The sequence below is a fragment of the Moschus berezovskii genome, chromosome 11 (genome assembly GCF_049115385.1).
Source record: "Moschus berezovskii isolate FMDL1 chromosome 11, NW_MosBer_1.0, whole genome shotgun sequence".
In the NCBI taxonomy this organism is placed as follows: Eukaryota; Metazoa; Chordata; class Mammalia; order Artiodactyla; family Moschidae; genus Moschus; species Moschus berezovskii.
Genome location: NC_142470.1, coordinates 87916120 through 87931896, shown reverse-complemented (window position 1 = coordinate 87931896; position 15777 = coordinate 87916120). Strand labels below are relative to the sequence as shown.

Genomic DNA, 15777 nt, shown 5'->3' with positions numbered 1-15777 from the left:
TTTGTTTAGTGTTTCCATGGAGGAATGAGAGCCTAGAGTTTTCTAGTTTATCATCTTGCTGACATCTGTCTCTCTTAGTATGTATCTTAAAAAAAATGTGGGAGCAGTGAGGTGTGTGTGGGTAAGGTTAGGCAAAGGGAACTAAATCAGAATGCCTGATATGGAGAGAGACCACAGTACTGAAGGCAGGCACGTTTCTGCATATTCTGATGTGACCCACTACTGATATATTTCTATAAATACACTATTTTCACAGCAAATAATGTCATTTTCTCTTTAAATAATACAACTATGCCTGCAAATATGCTATTGTTGCTGTTAAAGCAAGGACTCAATTCTGCAACAATGAAGAGATACATAAAATGGCACAATTCTTGGTCAAATTTGGAGCAGAAAATAAGTCAGAAAAGTCCTATTAGAAGATGAATGTTTGTAAGTAAATTTGACATTTGAGGGCAGACTTTTCCAGGTCTGCTGAAAGAGTGTTGGAAGATTGTTAGACATTAGATAACCTATGAAATGCATTTTTTTTTTTTTGCCCCCAGTAGAAATCTAAGCTCTAACACAAAGTCAGTATGTATGTTGTATATTTTCCCAGGCATATTTATTTTCCAGGCCCTATTTTTAAAGTTTGCTTTTAAAACTTTCTTATAATTTTTAATAATGCCCAATTATAAGTAGAAGATTCCTTTTCACAGTAGGCAAACAATTTTTTTGCACTTGGGTATTTTTTTAATGTGGAGAAGAGACCAGGCTAGTTGTTCTCTTTCTTAGTTTTTTTGGCCAGTTTGTCTATTGTCATGCCAATACCACACTGATTTAATCATTGCTTTATTCTCTATATTATAGTCCTGATATCTGTTCTTTAAAATTGTCTTGGCTCTTCTTATTTTTTTCTCTTTAAAAAAATTTTTTGACATACAGTTAATTTACAATTTTGTGGTTGTTTCAAGTGTACAGTAAAATCATTTTTTGCTATAGAGTTTTCTCTAGATATATGCTCAAGAGTGGGATTGCAGGATCATATGGTAACTCAATTTTTAGTTTTTTAAGGAACTTCCATACTGTTCTCCATAGTGGCTGTACAAATTTACATTCCCACCGATAGTGTAGGAGGATTTCTTTTTCTCCATACCATCTCCAGCATTTATTACTTGTAGACTCTTCAATGCTAGCTATTCTGATTGGTGTGAGGTGATATCCCATTGTAGTTTTGGTTTGCATTTCTCTAATAATTATTGATATTGAGAATTTTTTCATTTGTCTGTTGGTCATCTGTATATCTGCTTTGGAGAAATGTCTACTTAGGTCTTCTGCTCATTTTTTATTTTTTTTATGTTAAGCTGTATAAGCTATTTGTATATTTTGGAAATTAATCCCTTGTCAGTAGCCCTATTTGCAAACATTTTGTTGCAGTCCATCAGTTGCCTTTTCATTTTTCTTTATGGTTTCCTTTGATGTGAAAATGCTTTTAAGTTTAATTAAGTTCCATCTGTGTATTTTTATTTCCATTACTTTAGGAGATACATCCCCCCAAAAAATATTGCTGCAATTTATGTCAAAGAGTGTTCTGCCTATGTTTTCTTTTAGGAGTTTTATAGTATCTGGTCTTACATTTAGGTCTTTAATCCATTTTGAGTTAATTTTTATATATGATGTTAGAGAATGTTGTAACTTCATTCTTTTACATGTAATGGTCCAGTTTCCTAGCACTACTTATTAAAGAGACTGGTTATTGTCCATTTTATATTCTTGCCTCCATTGTAAATTAATTTGCCATAAGTGCGTGGCTTATTTCTGGGCTTTCTGTTCTGTTCCACTGATTTATATGTTTATTTTTGTGCCAGTAACACACTGTTTTGATTACTGTAGCTTTGTAGTGTACTCTGAAGTCAGGACACCTGATCCCTCTAGGTTCATTCTTCTTTCTCAAGATTGGTTGAGCTATTGGGAGTTTTTTGTGTTTATATGCAAATTTTATAATTTTTTGTTCTACTTCTGTAAAAAATGTCATTGGTAATTTGATTTGGATTGCATTGAATATGTCTATTTCCTTGAGTAATGGTTTGGTTCTTTTTACACTTGTGCTTCCATATTAAGTTTAGAGTCAGGTTAAGTTCCATAGGAAAATACCATTGTGGTTTTGATTGGAATTATGTTAAAACTATAGATTAATTTTGTACCATATAAAATTGGTTTAAAGTTAAGTTTTTCTGTCAGTGGATATGACATCTTTTCCCATCTATTTAAACATGTTTTAATGTTCTCTGATGATATTTTATAATTTTCTATAGAAAAATCTTACAAACTTCTTGTGGAATTTTTTCCTGGATACTGTGTATTTTTCCCGTATATAGTCCTATAGTATATAAAGGCTATATTTTATAAAATTACATTTTGTAACTTGTCCTATAGATATAGGAACCTCTGTGCTTAGTCAATCAGTCATTATATCATTATATGTGAACTGTATCATGGTTTGGGGTTTATATTCTGTTATAAGAAGTTCTGTTCCTTGTTTATGGGTTTGGTATTTCTTTTGTCTTGAAATGATATTGAATTTATTGAAAAAAAAATTTTGGTGACCACTTTAAAGATCATATAGTTTTCCGCATTTTATCTGTTATACCAGAGAAATTTTCTAATGTTAACTGTGCTTGTAATTCATGAGATAAACTCAATTTGGTTATGATGCATTCTCTCGTGTGTTGAAATTTTTTGGCTGATATTCTGGAGGATTTTTGTGTCATAATTTATATATGAAATTGGCTTATAATTTGTATTTCTTATTTTAATATACTTATTTGGTTTTGGCATTAGTTTTACTAGCTTCATAAAATGGTGTAAGTAATGTTTCCTCTTTTTTAATTCCTTAGAATTTGAATAAATCTAATTCTTTGCATATATTGATGGAACTCTCTGTATAGCTATTCTTTGTTTTCCCTCTCTCTCTCTATTAGAATAGACATACAAGTTCTGATTTAATTGATTTAATGGCTATAGAATATTCTATTTTTTCTTATAAAAAATAGCATCTCTATTGAGATAGTATTTGTATAACATAAAATTCACCCTTCCAAAGTGTACTGTGTGGTGGGTTTTAGTTTAAATAATAGTGTCTGATAGTAAACTAGTTACTTTCTTTGGTTATTATTTTCTTACTGTATCTCAGGTGCATAGAATTGTACTAAAAACTGTCTTTAGCTTATGCAAACTCTGATTAATGGTCCATGCATGTGCCACTTTTACTCATTTATTTAGTTTGCTATTATAAACAATATAATAAGCTTCTGTGAACCCACCTGCTAAAGCAGACTAATCTGACTGCCCTGTCTGTCTTGTAGCACATTTCATTTGCATATGAGGTTGTTTCTTGACTCTGTTCTGTTTTCAGTTACTCATCCATCCTTTTACCAGTTGCAGTCTGTCTTTAATTATTGTAGCTGCAAGATAGGTCTAATATCCGGTGAGGTAAGTCTTCTCTCCCTGTTCTCTTTCCTAACAGTGCTTTGACTATTCTAGGCTGTTAACCTTTTTGTGTAACTTTTAGAATCATTTCATTAAATTTTATGAAATTTCTTCTTAGGTTTATAAAATTGGAGTTACATTGAATCTGTAATCTAGCAAGAATTCATTCATTTATAATATCATGAATTTAGGTTATTTTATAAAGTTTTTAATATATCTTTTATAATCTACTCCATAGAATTTTTACATGTTTTATTAAGTTTATTCCTGGATGTCTGACATTCTCTGAGATCATCATAAGTGAAATATTTTATTTAATTTTGTTTTTTAGGCTTTTGCTGCTAATATATTAGAAATGAAACTGACTCATATTTTAGTATTATATGCAGCCAACTTGCTAAACTCTGTTAGTCCCACAATTTGTAGGTTTCTTAATGTATACTATGTAGGTAACCATAGCATCTGCCATAATATGAAGATTATGTTTGAATAAGGGTGTGAAGCAGGTGAGGAGGTAAATTAACATAGATACTCAGTGGAGAACATACCAGGCAGAAAGACCAGCGAACACAAAGATATTAAAGCAGAAAGGAACCCAGTGTTCCTGGAGTGATTAAGCAGGAGAGTGATAGGAGATGAGGTTAGAGGTATTGGACTCAATTATAAAGGATCCTATAGATAACTCAAAAGACTTAACATTTTTACTATGATTTTGTCATCGATTGGAGGGTTTTGAGCAAAGGGTAACAAGATCTGATTCAGCTTTTTAGAGGACCATTCTGGCTCCTATGTTGAGAATAAACTATAATAGTTTAGGACTAAAGCAAGGAGACATGATAGGATTGCACTAATACAGGTAACCTGGTGGTGGTCTAGACCAGGGGAGTAGTGGGTAAAGGTGGTGAGAGGTAGCTGGATCCTGGATATATTTTGAAGATAGAAACAACAGACATTTCTGAATGTTGCTTAGGAGAGACAAGTCAAGGATGATTCTAAAGTTTTGGTTTGAGCAATTAGAAGAATGAAGTTGCCATTAATAATGTTGTTAAAGAAGTTGAGTATCATTTATATAGTGTCTTCTTTATAAGGACTTTGAAGGAAATTTATTTGAGTCAGTATTGAAAATAGGTGTACTTCTCTCAAGAACTTGCTTCCTTTCTCTTTGTTAGTATCTGCTGGAGACTGTGACTGCTTCAGCTATTCAGTTCAGTTCAGTTCAGTTCAGTTCAGTCGCTCAGTCGTGTCCGACTCTTTGCAACCCCATGAATCATAGCACACCAGGCCTCCCTGTCTATCACCAACTCCCGGAGTTCACCCAATCTCACGTCCATCGAGTCAGTGATGCCATCCAGCCATCTCATTCTCTGTCGTCCCCTTTTCCTCCTGCCCCCAATCCCTCCCAGCATCAGAGTCTTTTCCAGTGAGTCAACTCGTCCCATGAGGTGGCCAAAGTATTGGAGTTTCAGCTTGAGCATCAGTCCTTCCAATGAACACCCAGGATTGATCTCCTTTAGAATGGACTGGTTGGATCTCCTTGCAGTCCAAGGGACTCTCAAGAGTCTTCTCCAGCACCACAGTTCAAAAGCATCAATACTTTGGCGATCAGCTTTCTTCACAGTCCAACTCTCACATCCATACATGACCACGGGAAAAACCATAGCCTTGACTAGACGGACCTCGGTTGGCAAAGTAATGTCTCTGCTTTTTAATATGCTATCTAGGTTGGTTATAACTTTCCTTCCAAGGAGTAAGTGTCTTTTAATTTCATGCACTTCAGCTATTAGAAGATGTAAAATCACATTTATGTGCCTTTTAACAAGGGTATGAGTATCTAAAGTATATATACTTTGTTATTGGCCTTATTCACAACTGACTTTGTGTTTTTCTTTTCTCACCACTTCTAACTCATTCTCTTCTGTGTTATATATCCTTATATACTTCTTTAAGATCTTTTTTAGAACAAGGCAATGTGTGAATAAATGAAAATAAATTATTGCATTATATGCCACCAAAAAGGAAATGTGGGAGGTAGCATGAATTTTTAACAACTAAGCTAAGGGTTAGAACATCATCTTGAACCACAAATTTATATATATGTATGTGTGTGTGTATGTGAATATATAGTATATATACATACGTATATTAAATACATGAATATATATATTTGATATATATATATACCTGACTGCCTCCGAGTTCCTACAACTCTTTATCATTCATTCAGCAGTATCCAGTGAGTATCCACTGTGTGTCAGGTGCTGTTCTAGGCACTTGAGACATCAGTTAATAAAACAAAGAATTGTTTTAGGGATCACGTTATGAGGGAGCTTGCATTCTAGTGGGAGAGATCTTGACAAAAATAACACATGTAGTAGGTTAGTAGAATATACAGTGTATCAGAAGACAGTATGTACTACAGAAAAAAAAAAAAGTCAAGCAAGATAAGGGAGATTGGTGAAGGAAATGCAAGTGGGTTGGGAAGTGGTGGTTGCAACATTAAAGTGGTCTGGATGGGCTGTTTTGAGATGATGATGTTCAAGAGACTTGAAGGAGGTGAGGGTGTGAGTTATGGCTCAGATGGTAAAGAATCTGCCTGCAATGGGGGAGACGTGGGTTTGATCCCTGGGTTAGGAAGATTCCCTGGAAAAGGGCATGCTAACCCACTCCAGTATTGTTGCCTGGAGAATCCCCTTGGACAGAGGAGCCTGGTGGGCTACTGTCCATGGGGTTGCAAAGAGCTGGACACGACTTAGCGACTAAGTGCAGCACAGCACTGAAGGAAGAGCCATCCCATCAGTGGGAACAGAAAGCAAAGGTCTTGATGCAGGAATGTCCTGGCTTGTTTAAGGAATAGCCGGGCAGCCAGCATGCAATTGACTGAATGAGAAACATGCTGGGAAACAAGGTCAGAGAGTCGATTGAGGTGGGAGGCAAATCTCATCCGGTTTTGTAGATGGTCATTAGGAAACGTGCTTCGTCGCTCAGTCGTGTCTGACTCTGTGACCCCACAGACTGTAACCCGTCAGGCTGCTCTGTCCATGGGGATTCTCCAGGCAAGAATACTGGGGTGGGTTGCCATGCCCTCCTCCAGGGATTAGTACATGAGCTTTCTCTGAGTGAAAGGAGGTACCATTACAGGATTTCAAGCCTAAGAGTAGAATGATTTGACTTACATTTTAAAAGGATCTCTCCGGCCATTACAGTTTAACTTTCCAGAGAGTTGATGATTATTTCTGCAATTTTAGGTATGTTACAGCTAATACTGACACCGAAGAACAGAGTTTTCCAGTCCCTAAGGCATTTAACACTCATGTGGAGGAATTAAATTTAGATGCCCTTATTCAGATGGCTGATAATTTACGAGTGAATGAGTCCAGAAAAGTGGAGAGTTTTGAGCTGCTTTGTGACCACAAAGAAAAGGTAAGATATATGTGAAAATAACCTGTTCGTATAGTTTTAATTTTTATTTAATCTACTCTTCCATTCCTGTTATGACCACAGCAATTGTGTCACAGCTTACAAAATGACTGATGTAAAATTTTTAATAATATTACTAAAAATTTTTTTCAAGTAAATAAAGTTTATTCAAAAAACTAAGATCATGGCATTCAGTCCCATCCCTTTATGGCATATAGATGGGGGAAAAGTGGAAACAGTGACAGATTTTATTTTCTTGGGCTAAAAAATCACTGCAGATGGTGACTGCAGCCATGAAATTGAAAGACGCTTGCTCCTTGGAAGAAAAGGTATGGCAAACCTAGACAGCATATTAAAAAGTTGAGACATCACTTTGCTGACAAAAGTCCATATAGTCAAAGCTATAGTTTTTCCAGTAGTCATGTATAGATGTGAGAGTTGGGCTATAAAGAAAACAACATCGAGGAACTGATGCTTGTGGTGCTGAAGAAAACTCTTGAGAGTCCCTTGGCCACCTGATGGGAAAAGCTGACTCATTGGAAAAAACCCTGATGTTGGAAAAGATTGAAGGAAGGAGGAGAAGAGGGCAGCAGAGGATGAGATGGTTGGATGGCATCATCGACACAATGGACATGAATTTGTGCAAACTCCTGGAGATAGTAGAGGACAGAGGAACGTGGCGTGCTGCAGTCCCATGGGGTAGCAAATGGCAGGTTCCAGCTTACAGTCAGACACGACAACAACAACGAAGGGTTTATTAGGCTCAAAGGTCATAAAAATGAGAACCAGAGATCTGGTTGATTATACAGCTTGACATTGATTTTATCAATTTGATATATTTCTTAAATATTGTATAATAGATAAAGGACAAGATGTACTGCTTCTCGAGGGAGGAAAAGCTACACTTTAAGCTCACTCTCTTTCAGTTATTAATATAACAGCTGTTCGTATTTCACTGCATTTCTACCCGTAATCATTTTTCAGTGTTTAATGTTGGACTGAATTGACAAAGCTTATCCTTCCCACCACCGCCACCAGCAAAGGGGGAAAAAAGGATTTTGCAATCTCACAAAGATCAATAAATCTTCTTTCCCATGAGAAATTTAAGGCTAACTTTTGAGGATTTAGAAACTCTAAACACATAAACTCAAAGTTTTTAAATCTCTAGGGTTGTACTTTAGGAAAGCTTCCCTGGTGGCTCAGAGGTTAAAGCGTCTGCCTCCAATGCGGGAGACCCAGGTTCGATCCCTGGGTCGGGAAGATCCCCTGGCGAAGGAAACGGTAACCCACTCCAGTATTCTTGCCTGGAGAATCCCATGGACGGAGAAGCCTGGTAGGCTACAGTCCACGGGGTCGCAAAGAGTCGGACACGACTGAGCGATGGAACGGAATTTCAGTTCAGTTCAGTCGCTCAGTCATGTCCGACTCTTTGCAACCCCATGAACCACAGAACGCCAGGCCTCCCTGTCAATCACCAACTCCCAGAGTTCACTCAAACTCATGTCCATCGAGTCGGTGATGCCATCCAGCCATCTCATTCTCTGTCGTCCCCTTCTCCTCCCACCCCCAATCCCTCCCAGCATCAGGGTCTTTGCCAGTGAGTCAACTCGTCGCATGAGGTGGCCAAAGTATTGCAGTTTCAGCTTTAGCATCAGTCCTTCCAGTGAACACCCAGGATTGATCTCCTTTAGGATGGACTGGTTGGATCTCCTTGCAGTCCAAGGGACTCTCAAGAGTCTTCTCCAGCACCATTGTGCAAAAACATTAATTCTTCAGCTATCAGCTTTCTTCACAGTCCAACTCTCACATCCATACATGACCACTGGAGAAACCATAGCCTTGACTAGACGGACCTTTGTTGGCAAAGTAATGTCTCTGCTTTTTAATATACTATCTAGGTTGGTCAGGTAATTTAGGTAAAAAAAATAATGTGACTGCTCTTTTGAATATATATAATCTCTAATAACTTACAGATATTATCTGAAATGCCCATTGAGGCATCATATTGATAGTAGATAAGTTAGAAAGGAAAGCAGGGAGAGGATACTGCCCCTCAGAATTTATAAATTCTAACACCTATCAGTTTTCTCTTCTTCATAGGTGTGGAGCTGGTGTCTGCATAATATTCATTGGTTTTTTTTTTTGTTGTTGTTGTTGTTCATATTTATATTGCTTCTTTTTTCTTTTTTTTTATTCATTGATTTTTAAGACCCAAATGTAACACTCCATTAGATCACATTTTATAGCCATGAATATTTGAATTTAAAGTGTGATATGCACATTGAATACAGTCATTTCTAAGTACCAGTTTACCTACCTAATTTTTTAAAACGTTGCAGTAGTTTAGTCACATTACTAAGTTTATCTAATGGGCAGTTCTGTGTGTTCAGTTTAGAGATGAAACAGAATTTATTTGGCGGTTTGCTCGTGCTTATGGAGACATGTATGAGCTATCTACAAATACACAAGAAAAGAAGCATTATGCTAATATTGGTAAGTACTTTGTGAATATTAATTATTCTCAGGTAGTAATCATTATTATAGTAAACCATGAATGAATTTTTAGATAAAAGTATATGGTCTCTAAAAATATTTGAGCATATTAGAATAGGCAACTGAAAAGCTCAAAGTCCAGCTTTCAAAATTTATAAAATCATAGAAAGATGATACATTAAGTGGTAATAATTTGAGGATTAATGATAATAGTAGTCTTTCACCAAAATTAAAATAACCCTTCTCACTTCCTATAACATAGAACTCCAGGTCCCACAATGATATAACTACTCAGACTTTAATGTTTTTTCAAAATTTATCTCAGTAAAACAAGATTTAAGCAGAGTGATGAGTCCATGATTGTTCATTATATCATCCTATTTTCTAAAGTAACAGCAAAAGAATAACAGCCAGAATGCCAAATGATTTGACAATATCGATACAGAGACAGGCAATTTGTAATTCAGTGCACAGGTAATAAGTGCCTGGCAGAGAACCCAGGAGCCAGGAAATTGGAGACTGTAGTTGAAGGGCATGGGCACTCAGTATGAAGGAGGAAGAGTTTGCTGACTCTTGATCCTCATGACAGTATATTTGAACTTGCTATGTGGAGGGAAGATTTGATCCCTGGAGAGTACAAAGTCCTTTCCTAACCTGCTGACTGTGGTGTCCCATTTTTGCAGTACATCTGTTGAAGTCCTATGACTTGATCACACTTGTCTTGCAAATCAAATATGAATCTTATATCTAAAAGAACATACTTCTAACTTTCAGGATTAAATGATGGACACAAATAGACCAAAAAATAAATTTTTTTTAAGGGAAATAGTTTTCAGGCTGAAGCTGTATCAGTGAGGGTACAAAACCAGTATGTATACTACCCGGCTCCCTTTATAATCTCAGAGCCATGGAATCGCCTCTAGTTTAGGCTTATGGCAGTGCTCTCAAAGCTATTTTTGTTCACTTGGTAATGTAGGTAAGATGTTGATTTAGTTTTTAATGTTTATACATTAAAAATATTTATGTTTTTCAAGCACTCATTATCAAATTATTAACTCTTCTAATATATGCCCACAGTGTAATACCAGTTGTCACTTTAAAAGACTGCTTTTTAATTTTTCCAACTTACATAGATTTCTACACTGGGTATATCTCTTAATGGAGAGAGCTATAGAATACCACTTTAACAAATAAGAGAATGATTTTAGAATAAAAGATCTTTATTTATAAAGATTATCTAAACTACTTATTTAGAAGAGCATTTTTCTGATCATTGGATCACATCATTGCTCTTCAAGCAAAAAAAAAAAAATTAGAGCAGAGAAAAGGAGAGTGTATAAAATAAAACAGCTTTTTGAGAAGGATTTTGAGAATGTGGTTTAGATAAACCTCTATCCAGAAATTAACAGATTATTAAAAGTTATTCTAAAATAAAGTAAAATTATTTAGGGGAATTATTTATGCACTGAGTGTGTTCACTATCATGAATGGTTAGATAAGAGCATCTCTGGGACACCTTCCTTAACCCCTTTAGATAGAGTTGCTCTCTCCATTCTCTGCTGTGCTCTTTTTAACCTTGTATTTATCTTTACACATAATTTTTTTGTTTATATACCTGATGCCTACTGAACAGTGAATTCTTGGAGGTCAAGAATTGTGTTTTTATTCCCAGGGGGCTCACACAATATGACATTTAGAAGGTACTCAGTAAATGTTGGTTGAGTTAATTATAAAGCCGTGTCTATTAATAATGATCGAATGACTTCTTTTGCATTTGGTTAAATCACTTAGTCCAGTGAGTCTGCACTTGAATGTGCATCAGAACTGCTAAAGGCCAGTTAATGCAGATAGCTGTGTCTCAGGGGTTATGATCGAGTAAGTCTTCCATGTGGCCCCAAATTTGCTTTTATAATAAGATTCTAGGTAATGACTTCTGGTATTGGGACCATACTTTTAGGAACTACTGGCTTCATTCAATAATTTACCTCCTACCAACTGACATGAAGGTAGCACACTGTCAGTACATTTATCTTTCAGGAAAGACATTAGGTGAAAAAGCTATTATGAGAGCACCCAAGAATGGATATTGTCATCTATGGTAAGTACATATAATTTATGCAATAATTGTTCTTGTTCTGTTTATTCTCATGTATTTTTCAGTATGTATATTTTAAATGTTTTTTAAGGTAAACTTTCATTGACTATTTCATAACTGAATCTACCAAGTCCAATAATTTTGAATGTGATAAATTCTATTTGTATGAGATTTTGTTTGGAAACAAATGCTAGAATGATGCCATGTTTCTAAATGAAATATAGGGAGAATGCTTCAAAGAATAAAAGCACATCAGCCATTATACCTTGATGACAAGGTGTACACATTCCATAAGTGAAAGAAAAGCCAATTCTAATATAGGGAAACTCAAACAAAGGAAATTTAATTAGTTAGATGGTTGTAGGTGGGTATCCTTGGGACAAAAAGTTTATTCTTGAGAGTATTGTTTTGTTTTGGATCCTTTGTGTATTTAGAATTATAAAACACAAGAAGAAATATACTGTTTTTAATTAACACTTCATTTTACTCACAGTTGCATTTTTGCAACATTTCTCAGTTCCTTAACTATTTTTTCTCCCCAGCAATATAGGTGTGTTAGGTGCTAGTAATAAATTTATCTATGACCCTTCTCTCAGACCTAGGTTTTCAGAAATCCACACCTCTTTGGGATTATTTTATTATGCTGATATGCTTTAGGCAAAATCTCTCTTAAAATGGCTTCTTTTCTGCAGGTCCACGTTTATTCTCCAGGAAATTCGTATTTCCTCCACCAATTCAAAATTGCAATTCATTTTCTCAAAGCAGACCTGTTTCTTTATATTGCCACCAGCAGGGGGAGCACCACTCACGAACTCTCATTTTAAAATTCCCTGGGCAGGAATCAGAACATTTTTTATGTCCCCCTGGAAAATTCCATGGACGGAGGAGCCTGGTAGGCTGCAGTCCATGGGGTCGCAAAGAGTTGGACACGACTGAGCGACTTCACTTCGCTTCAGACACTAAAGGACAAACTCTGAGGGACATGCCAAAATAAGAGCAAATCTTTTGAAGCTGCAATGAGATACAGTTCAGTTCAGTTCAGTCGCTCAGTCGTGTCCGACTCTTTGCAACCCCATGAATCACAGCACGCCAGGCCTCCCTGTCCATCACCAACTCCCGGAGTTCACTCAACTCATGTCCATCGAGTCGGTGATGCCATCCAGCCATCTCATTCTCTGTCGTCCCCATCTCCTCCCGCCCCCAATCCCTCCCAGAATCAGAGTCTTTTCCAGTGAGTCAACTCTTCGCATGAGGTGGCCAAAGTATTGGAGTTTCAGCTTCAGCATCAGTCCTTCCAATGAACACCCAAGACAAGCCTACCCGATTCCTTCTCCCATGAGAAGGTGGGACAAGACTCCAAGTACCCTAGCAATTCTATTTGCAGAAATCCGCACCCCCGCCCCCAGCTCTCTTCTGCTACAGAGAATTCTTTGCCTTCTCTTAGATAGCTTCCTCTTTCTCTGGTGTCCTCTGCCCTGTCCTATGTGCTGTGTGTGCTTATTCGCTCAGTCATGCCTGACTCTTTGCAACCCCATGGATTGTAGCCCACCAGGCTCCTCTGTTCATGGGGATTCTCCAGGCAAGAATACTAGATTGGGTTGCTATGCCCTCCTCCAGAACATCTTCCTAACCCAGGGATCAAACCCAGGTCTCTCGCACTGTGGGGTAGATTCTTTACTGTCTGAACCACCAGCGAAGCCTTCCTTTTCCCATACATGCATCTGTGTCAGTGAAGAATCACATTAAAAAAGGTACATTTGATGTTAATCCACAACTTGAGGACACTTACCAGTGTGAACTTCCAAATTTCCATACAAGAACAATCCTGAATCTTCCCTGAAGGCATCATAAACACTTTAAAATTCACTGTGTGAGAACAGATTATGCTTAACTCTTCTTTAGTGTATTTCCCAGCCTGTCTTCCACTAATTTGACTACTTCTCCTTTGTTCATCTATTTTCACTTTTGTTGTGTGTGTGCATGTGTGTGAAGTCACTTTAGTCATGGCCAACTCTTTGCCACCCTATGGATTGTCGGCCACCAGGCTCCTCTGTCCATGGGATTCTCCAGGCAAGGATACTGCAGTGGGTTGCCATGGCCTTCTCCAGGAGGTCTTTCCGAGCCAGGGATCAAACCCATGCCTCCTGCAGCTCCTGCACTGCAGGTGGATTCTTTACCACTGAGCCACTAGGGAAGCCCTTTTGTTGTATCAGTTCAGTTCAGTAGCTCAGTCGTGTCCGACTCTCCGCGACCCCATGAATCACAGCACACCAAGCCTCCCTGTCCATCACCAACTCCTGGAGTTTACTCAAACTCATGTCCACAGAGTCAGTGATGCCATCCAGCCATCTCATTCTCTGTCGTCCCCTTCTCCTCCCGCCCCCAACCTTTCCCAGCATCAGAGTCTTTTCCAGTGAGTCAACTCGTCACATGAGGTGGCCACAGTATTGCAGTTTCAGCTTTAGCATCAGTCCTTCCAATGAACACCCAGGATTGATCTCCTTTAGAATGGACTGGTTGGATCTCCTTGCAGTCCAAGGGACTCTCAAGAGTCTTCTCCAACACCACAGTTCAAAAGCATCAATTCTTCGGCAATCAGCTTTCTTCACAGTCCAACTCTCACATCCATACATGACCATGGGAAAAACCATAGCCTTGACTTGACGGACCTTTGTTGGCAAAGTAATGTCTCTGCTTTTTAATATACTATCAAGGCCGGTCATAACTTTCCTTCCAAGGAGTAAGCGTCTTTTAATTTCATGGCTGCAATCAGCATCTGCAGTGATTTTGGAGCCCAACAAAATAAAGTCTGCCACAGTTTCCACTGTTTTTCCATCTATTTCCCATGAAGTGATGGGACCAGATCCCATGATCTTTGTTTTCTGAATGTTGAGCTTCAAGCCAACCTTTTCACTCTCATCTTTCACTTTTATCAAGAGGCTTTTGAGTTCCTCTTCACTTTCTGCCATAAGGGTAGTGTCATCTGCACATCTGAGGTTATTGATATTTCACCCAGCAATCTTGATTCCAGCTTGTGCTTCTTCCAGCCCAGCGTTCCTCATGATGTACTCTGCGTATAAGTTAAATAAGCAAGGTGACAATATACAGCCTTGACGTACTCCTTTTCCTATTTGGAACCAGTCTGTTGTTCCATGTACAGTTCTGACTGTTGCTTCCTGACCTGCATACAGGTTTCTCAAGAGGCAGGTCAGGTGGTCTGGTATTCCCATCTCTTTCAGAATGTGCCACAGTTTATTGTGATCGACACAGTCAAAGGCTTTGGCATAGTCAATGAAGCAGAAATAGATGTTTTTCTGGAACTCTTGCTTTCTCCATGATCCAGCGGATGTTGGCAATTTGATCTCTGGTGCCTCTGCCTTTTCTAAAACCTGCTTGAACATCTGGGAGTTCATGGTTCACATATTGCTGAAGCTTGGCTTGGAGAATTTTGAGCATGACTTTACTAGCGTGTGAGATGAGTGCAATTGTGCGGTAGTTTGAGCATTCTTTGGCATTGCCTTTCTTTGGGATTGGAATGAAGACTGACCTTTTCCAGTCCTGTGGCCACTGCTGAGTTTTCCAAATTTGCTGGCATATTGAGTGCAGCACTTTCACAGCATCATATTTCAAGATTTGAAATAGCTCAACTGGAATTCCATCACCTCCACTAGCTTTGTTCGTAGTGATGCTTTCTAAGGCCCACTTGACTTCACATTCCAAGATGTCTGGCTCTAGGTCAGTGATCACGTTATCGTGACTATCTTGGTCGTGAAGATCTTTTTTGTATACTCACTGCCTTATTTGGGCTTCCCCAGGGGCTCAGCGGTAAAGAATCTACCTGTAATGCAGGAGCTGCAGGACACACAGATTTGATCCCTGAGTCGGGAAGATCCCTGGAGGTGACTCACTCCAGTATTCTTGCCTGGAGAATCCCCATAGACAAAGGAGCCTAGCAGGGTGCATCCCATGGGGTGACAAAGATTTGGACATGACTGAAGTGACTTAGCTCGCACGCAACTACCTTATTTATAACCCCGGTGATATTTGACCATGAGGGAAATCTTGTCCATATGCACACAGAAACACATAGAGTACTGATCCATTTGTGTTTCACGTGATTTTTTTATTCAGTGTAACATTTTAATTAAAAAACAATTAAAATCTGGTCAGTGAATAAAATTTAATAAATTCAGAAGTCAAATTTATCTTAATTTTTAGAATTTATTATGATGTACCTACTAGATTTAAGAATTCTCATTCAATTAAATACAGTAATATAGGTTTAGGCTGATGGAAAAGAAAAA

The 15777-nt window shown here is 37.8% G+C and overlaps 1 protein-coding gene across 5 annotated transcripts in view; it reads left to right on the top strand.

Moving 5' to 3' along the window:
* RMDN2 (regulator of microtubule dynamics 2) overlaps positions 1-15777 on the top strand; it is an 86573-nt gene that overhangs the window by 18741 nt on the left and 52055 nt on the right. For all 5 annotated transcript variants that reach the window (XR_016038615.1, XR_008682377.2, XM_055399118.2 and 2 more), the window contains 3 exons: positions 6714-6888; positions 9276-9378; positions 11416-11476. Coding sequence is in view for 3 of the 5 variants with exons in the window: in XM_055399118.2 (XP_055255093.1) it covers positions 6714-6888; positions 9276-9378; positions 11416-11476 (339 nt within the window). In the remaining 2 variants the exon portion in view is untranslated. The remainder of the gene's footprint in view (positions 1-6713; positions 6889-9275; positions 9379-11415; positions 11477-15777) is intronic.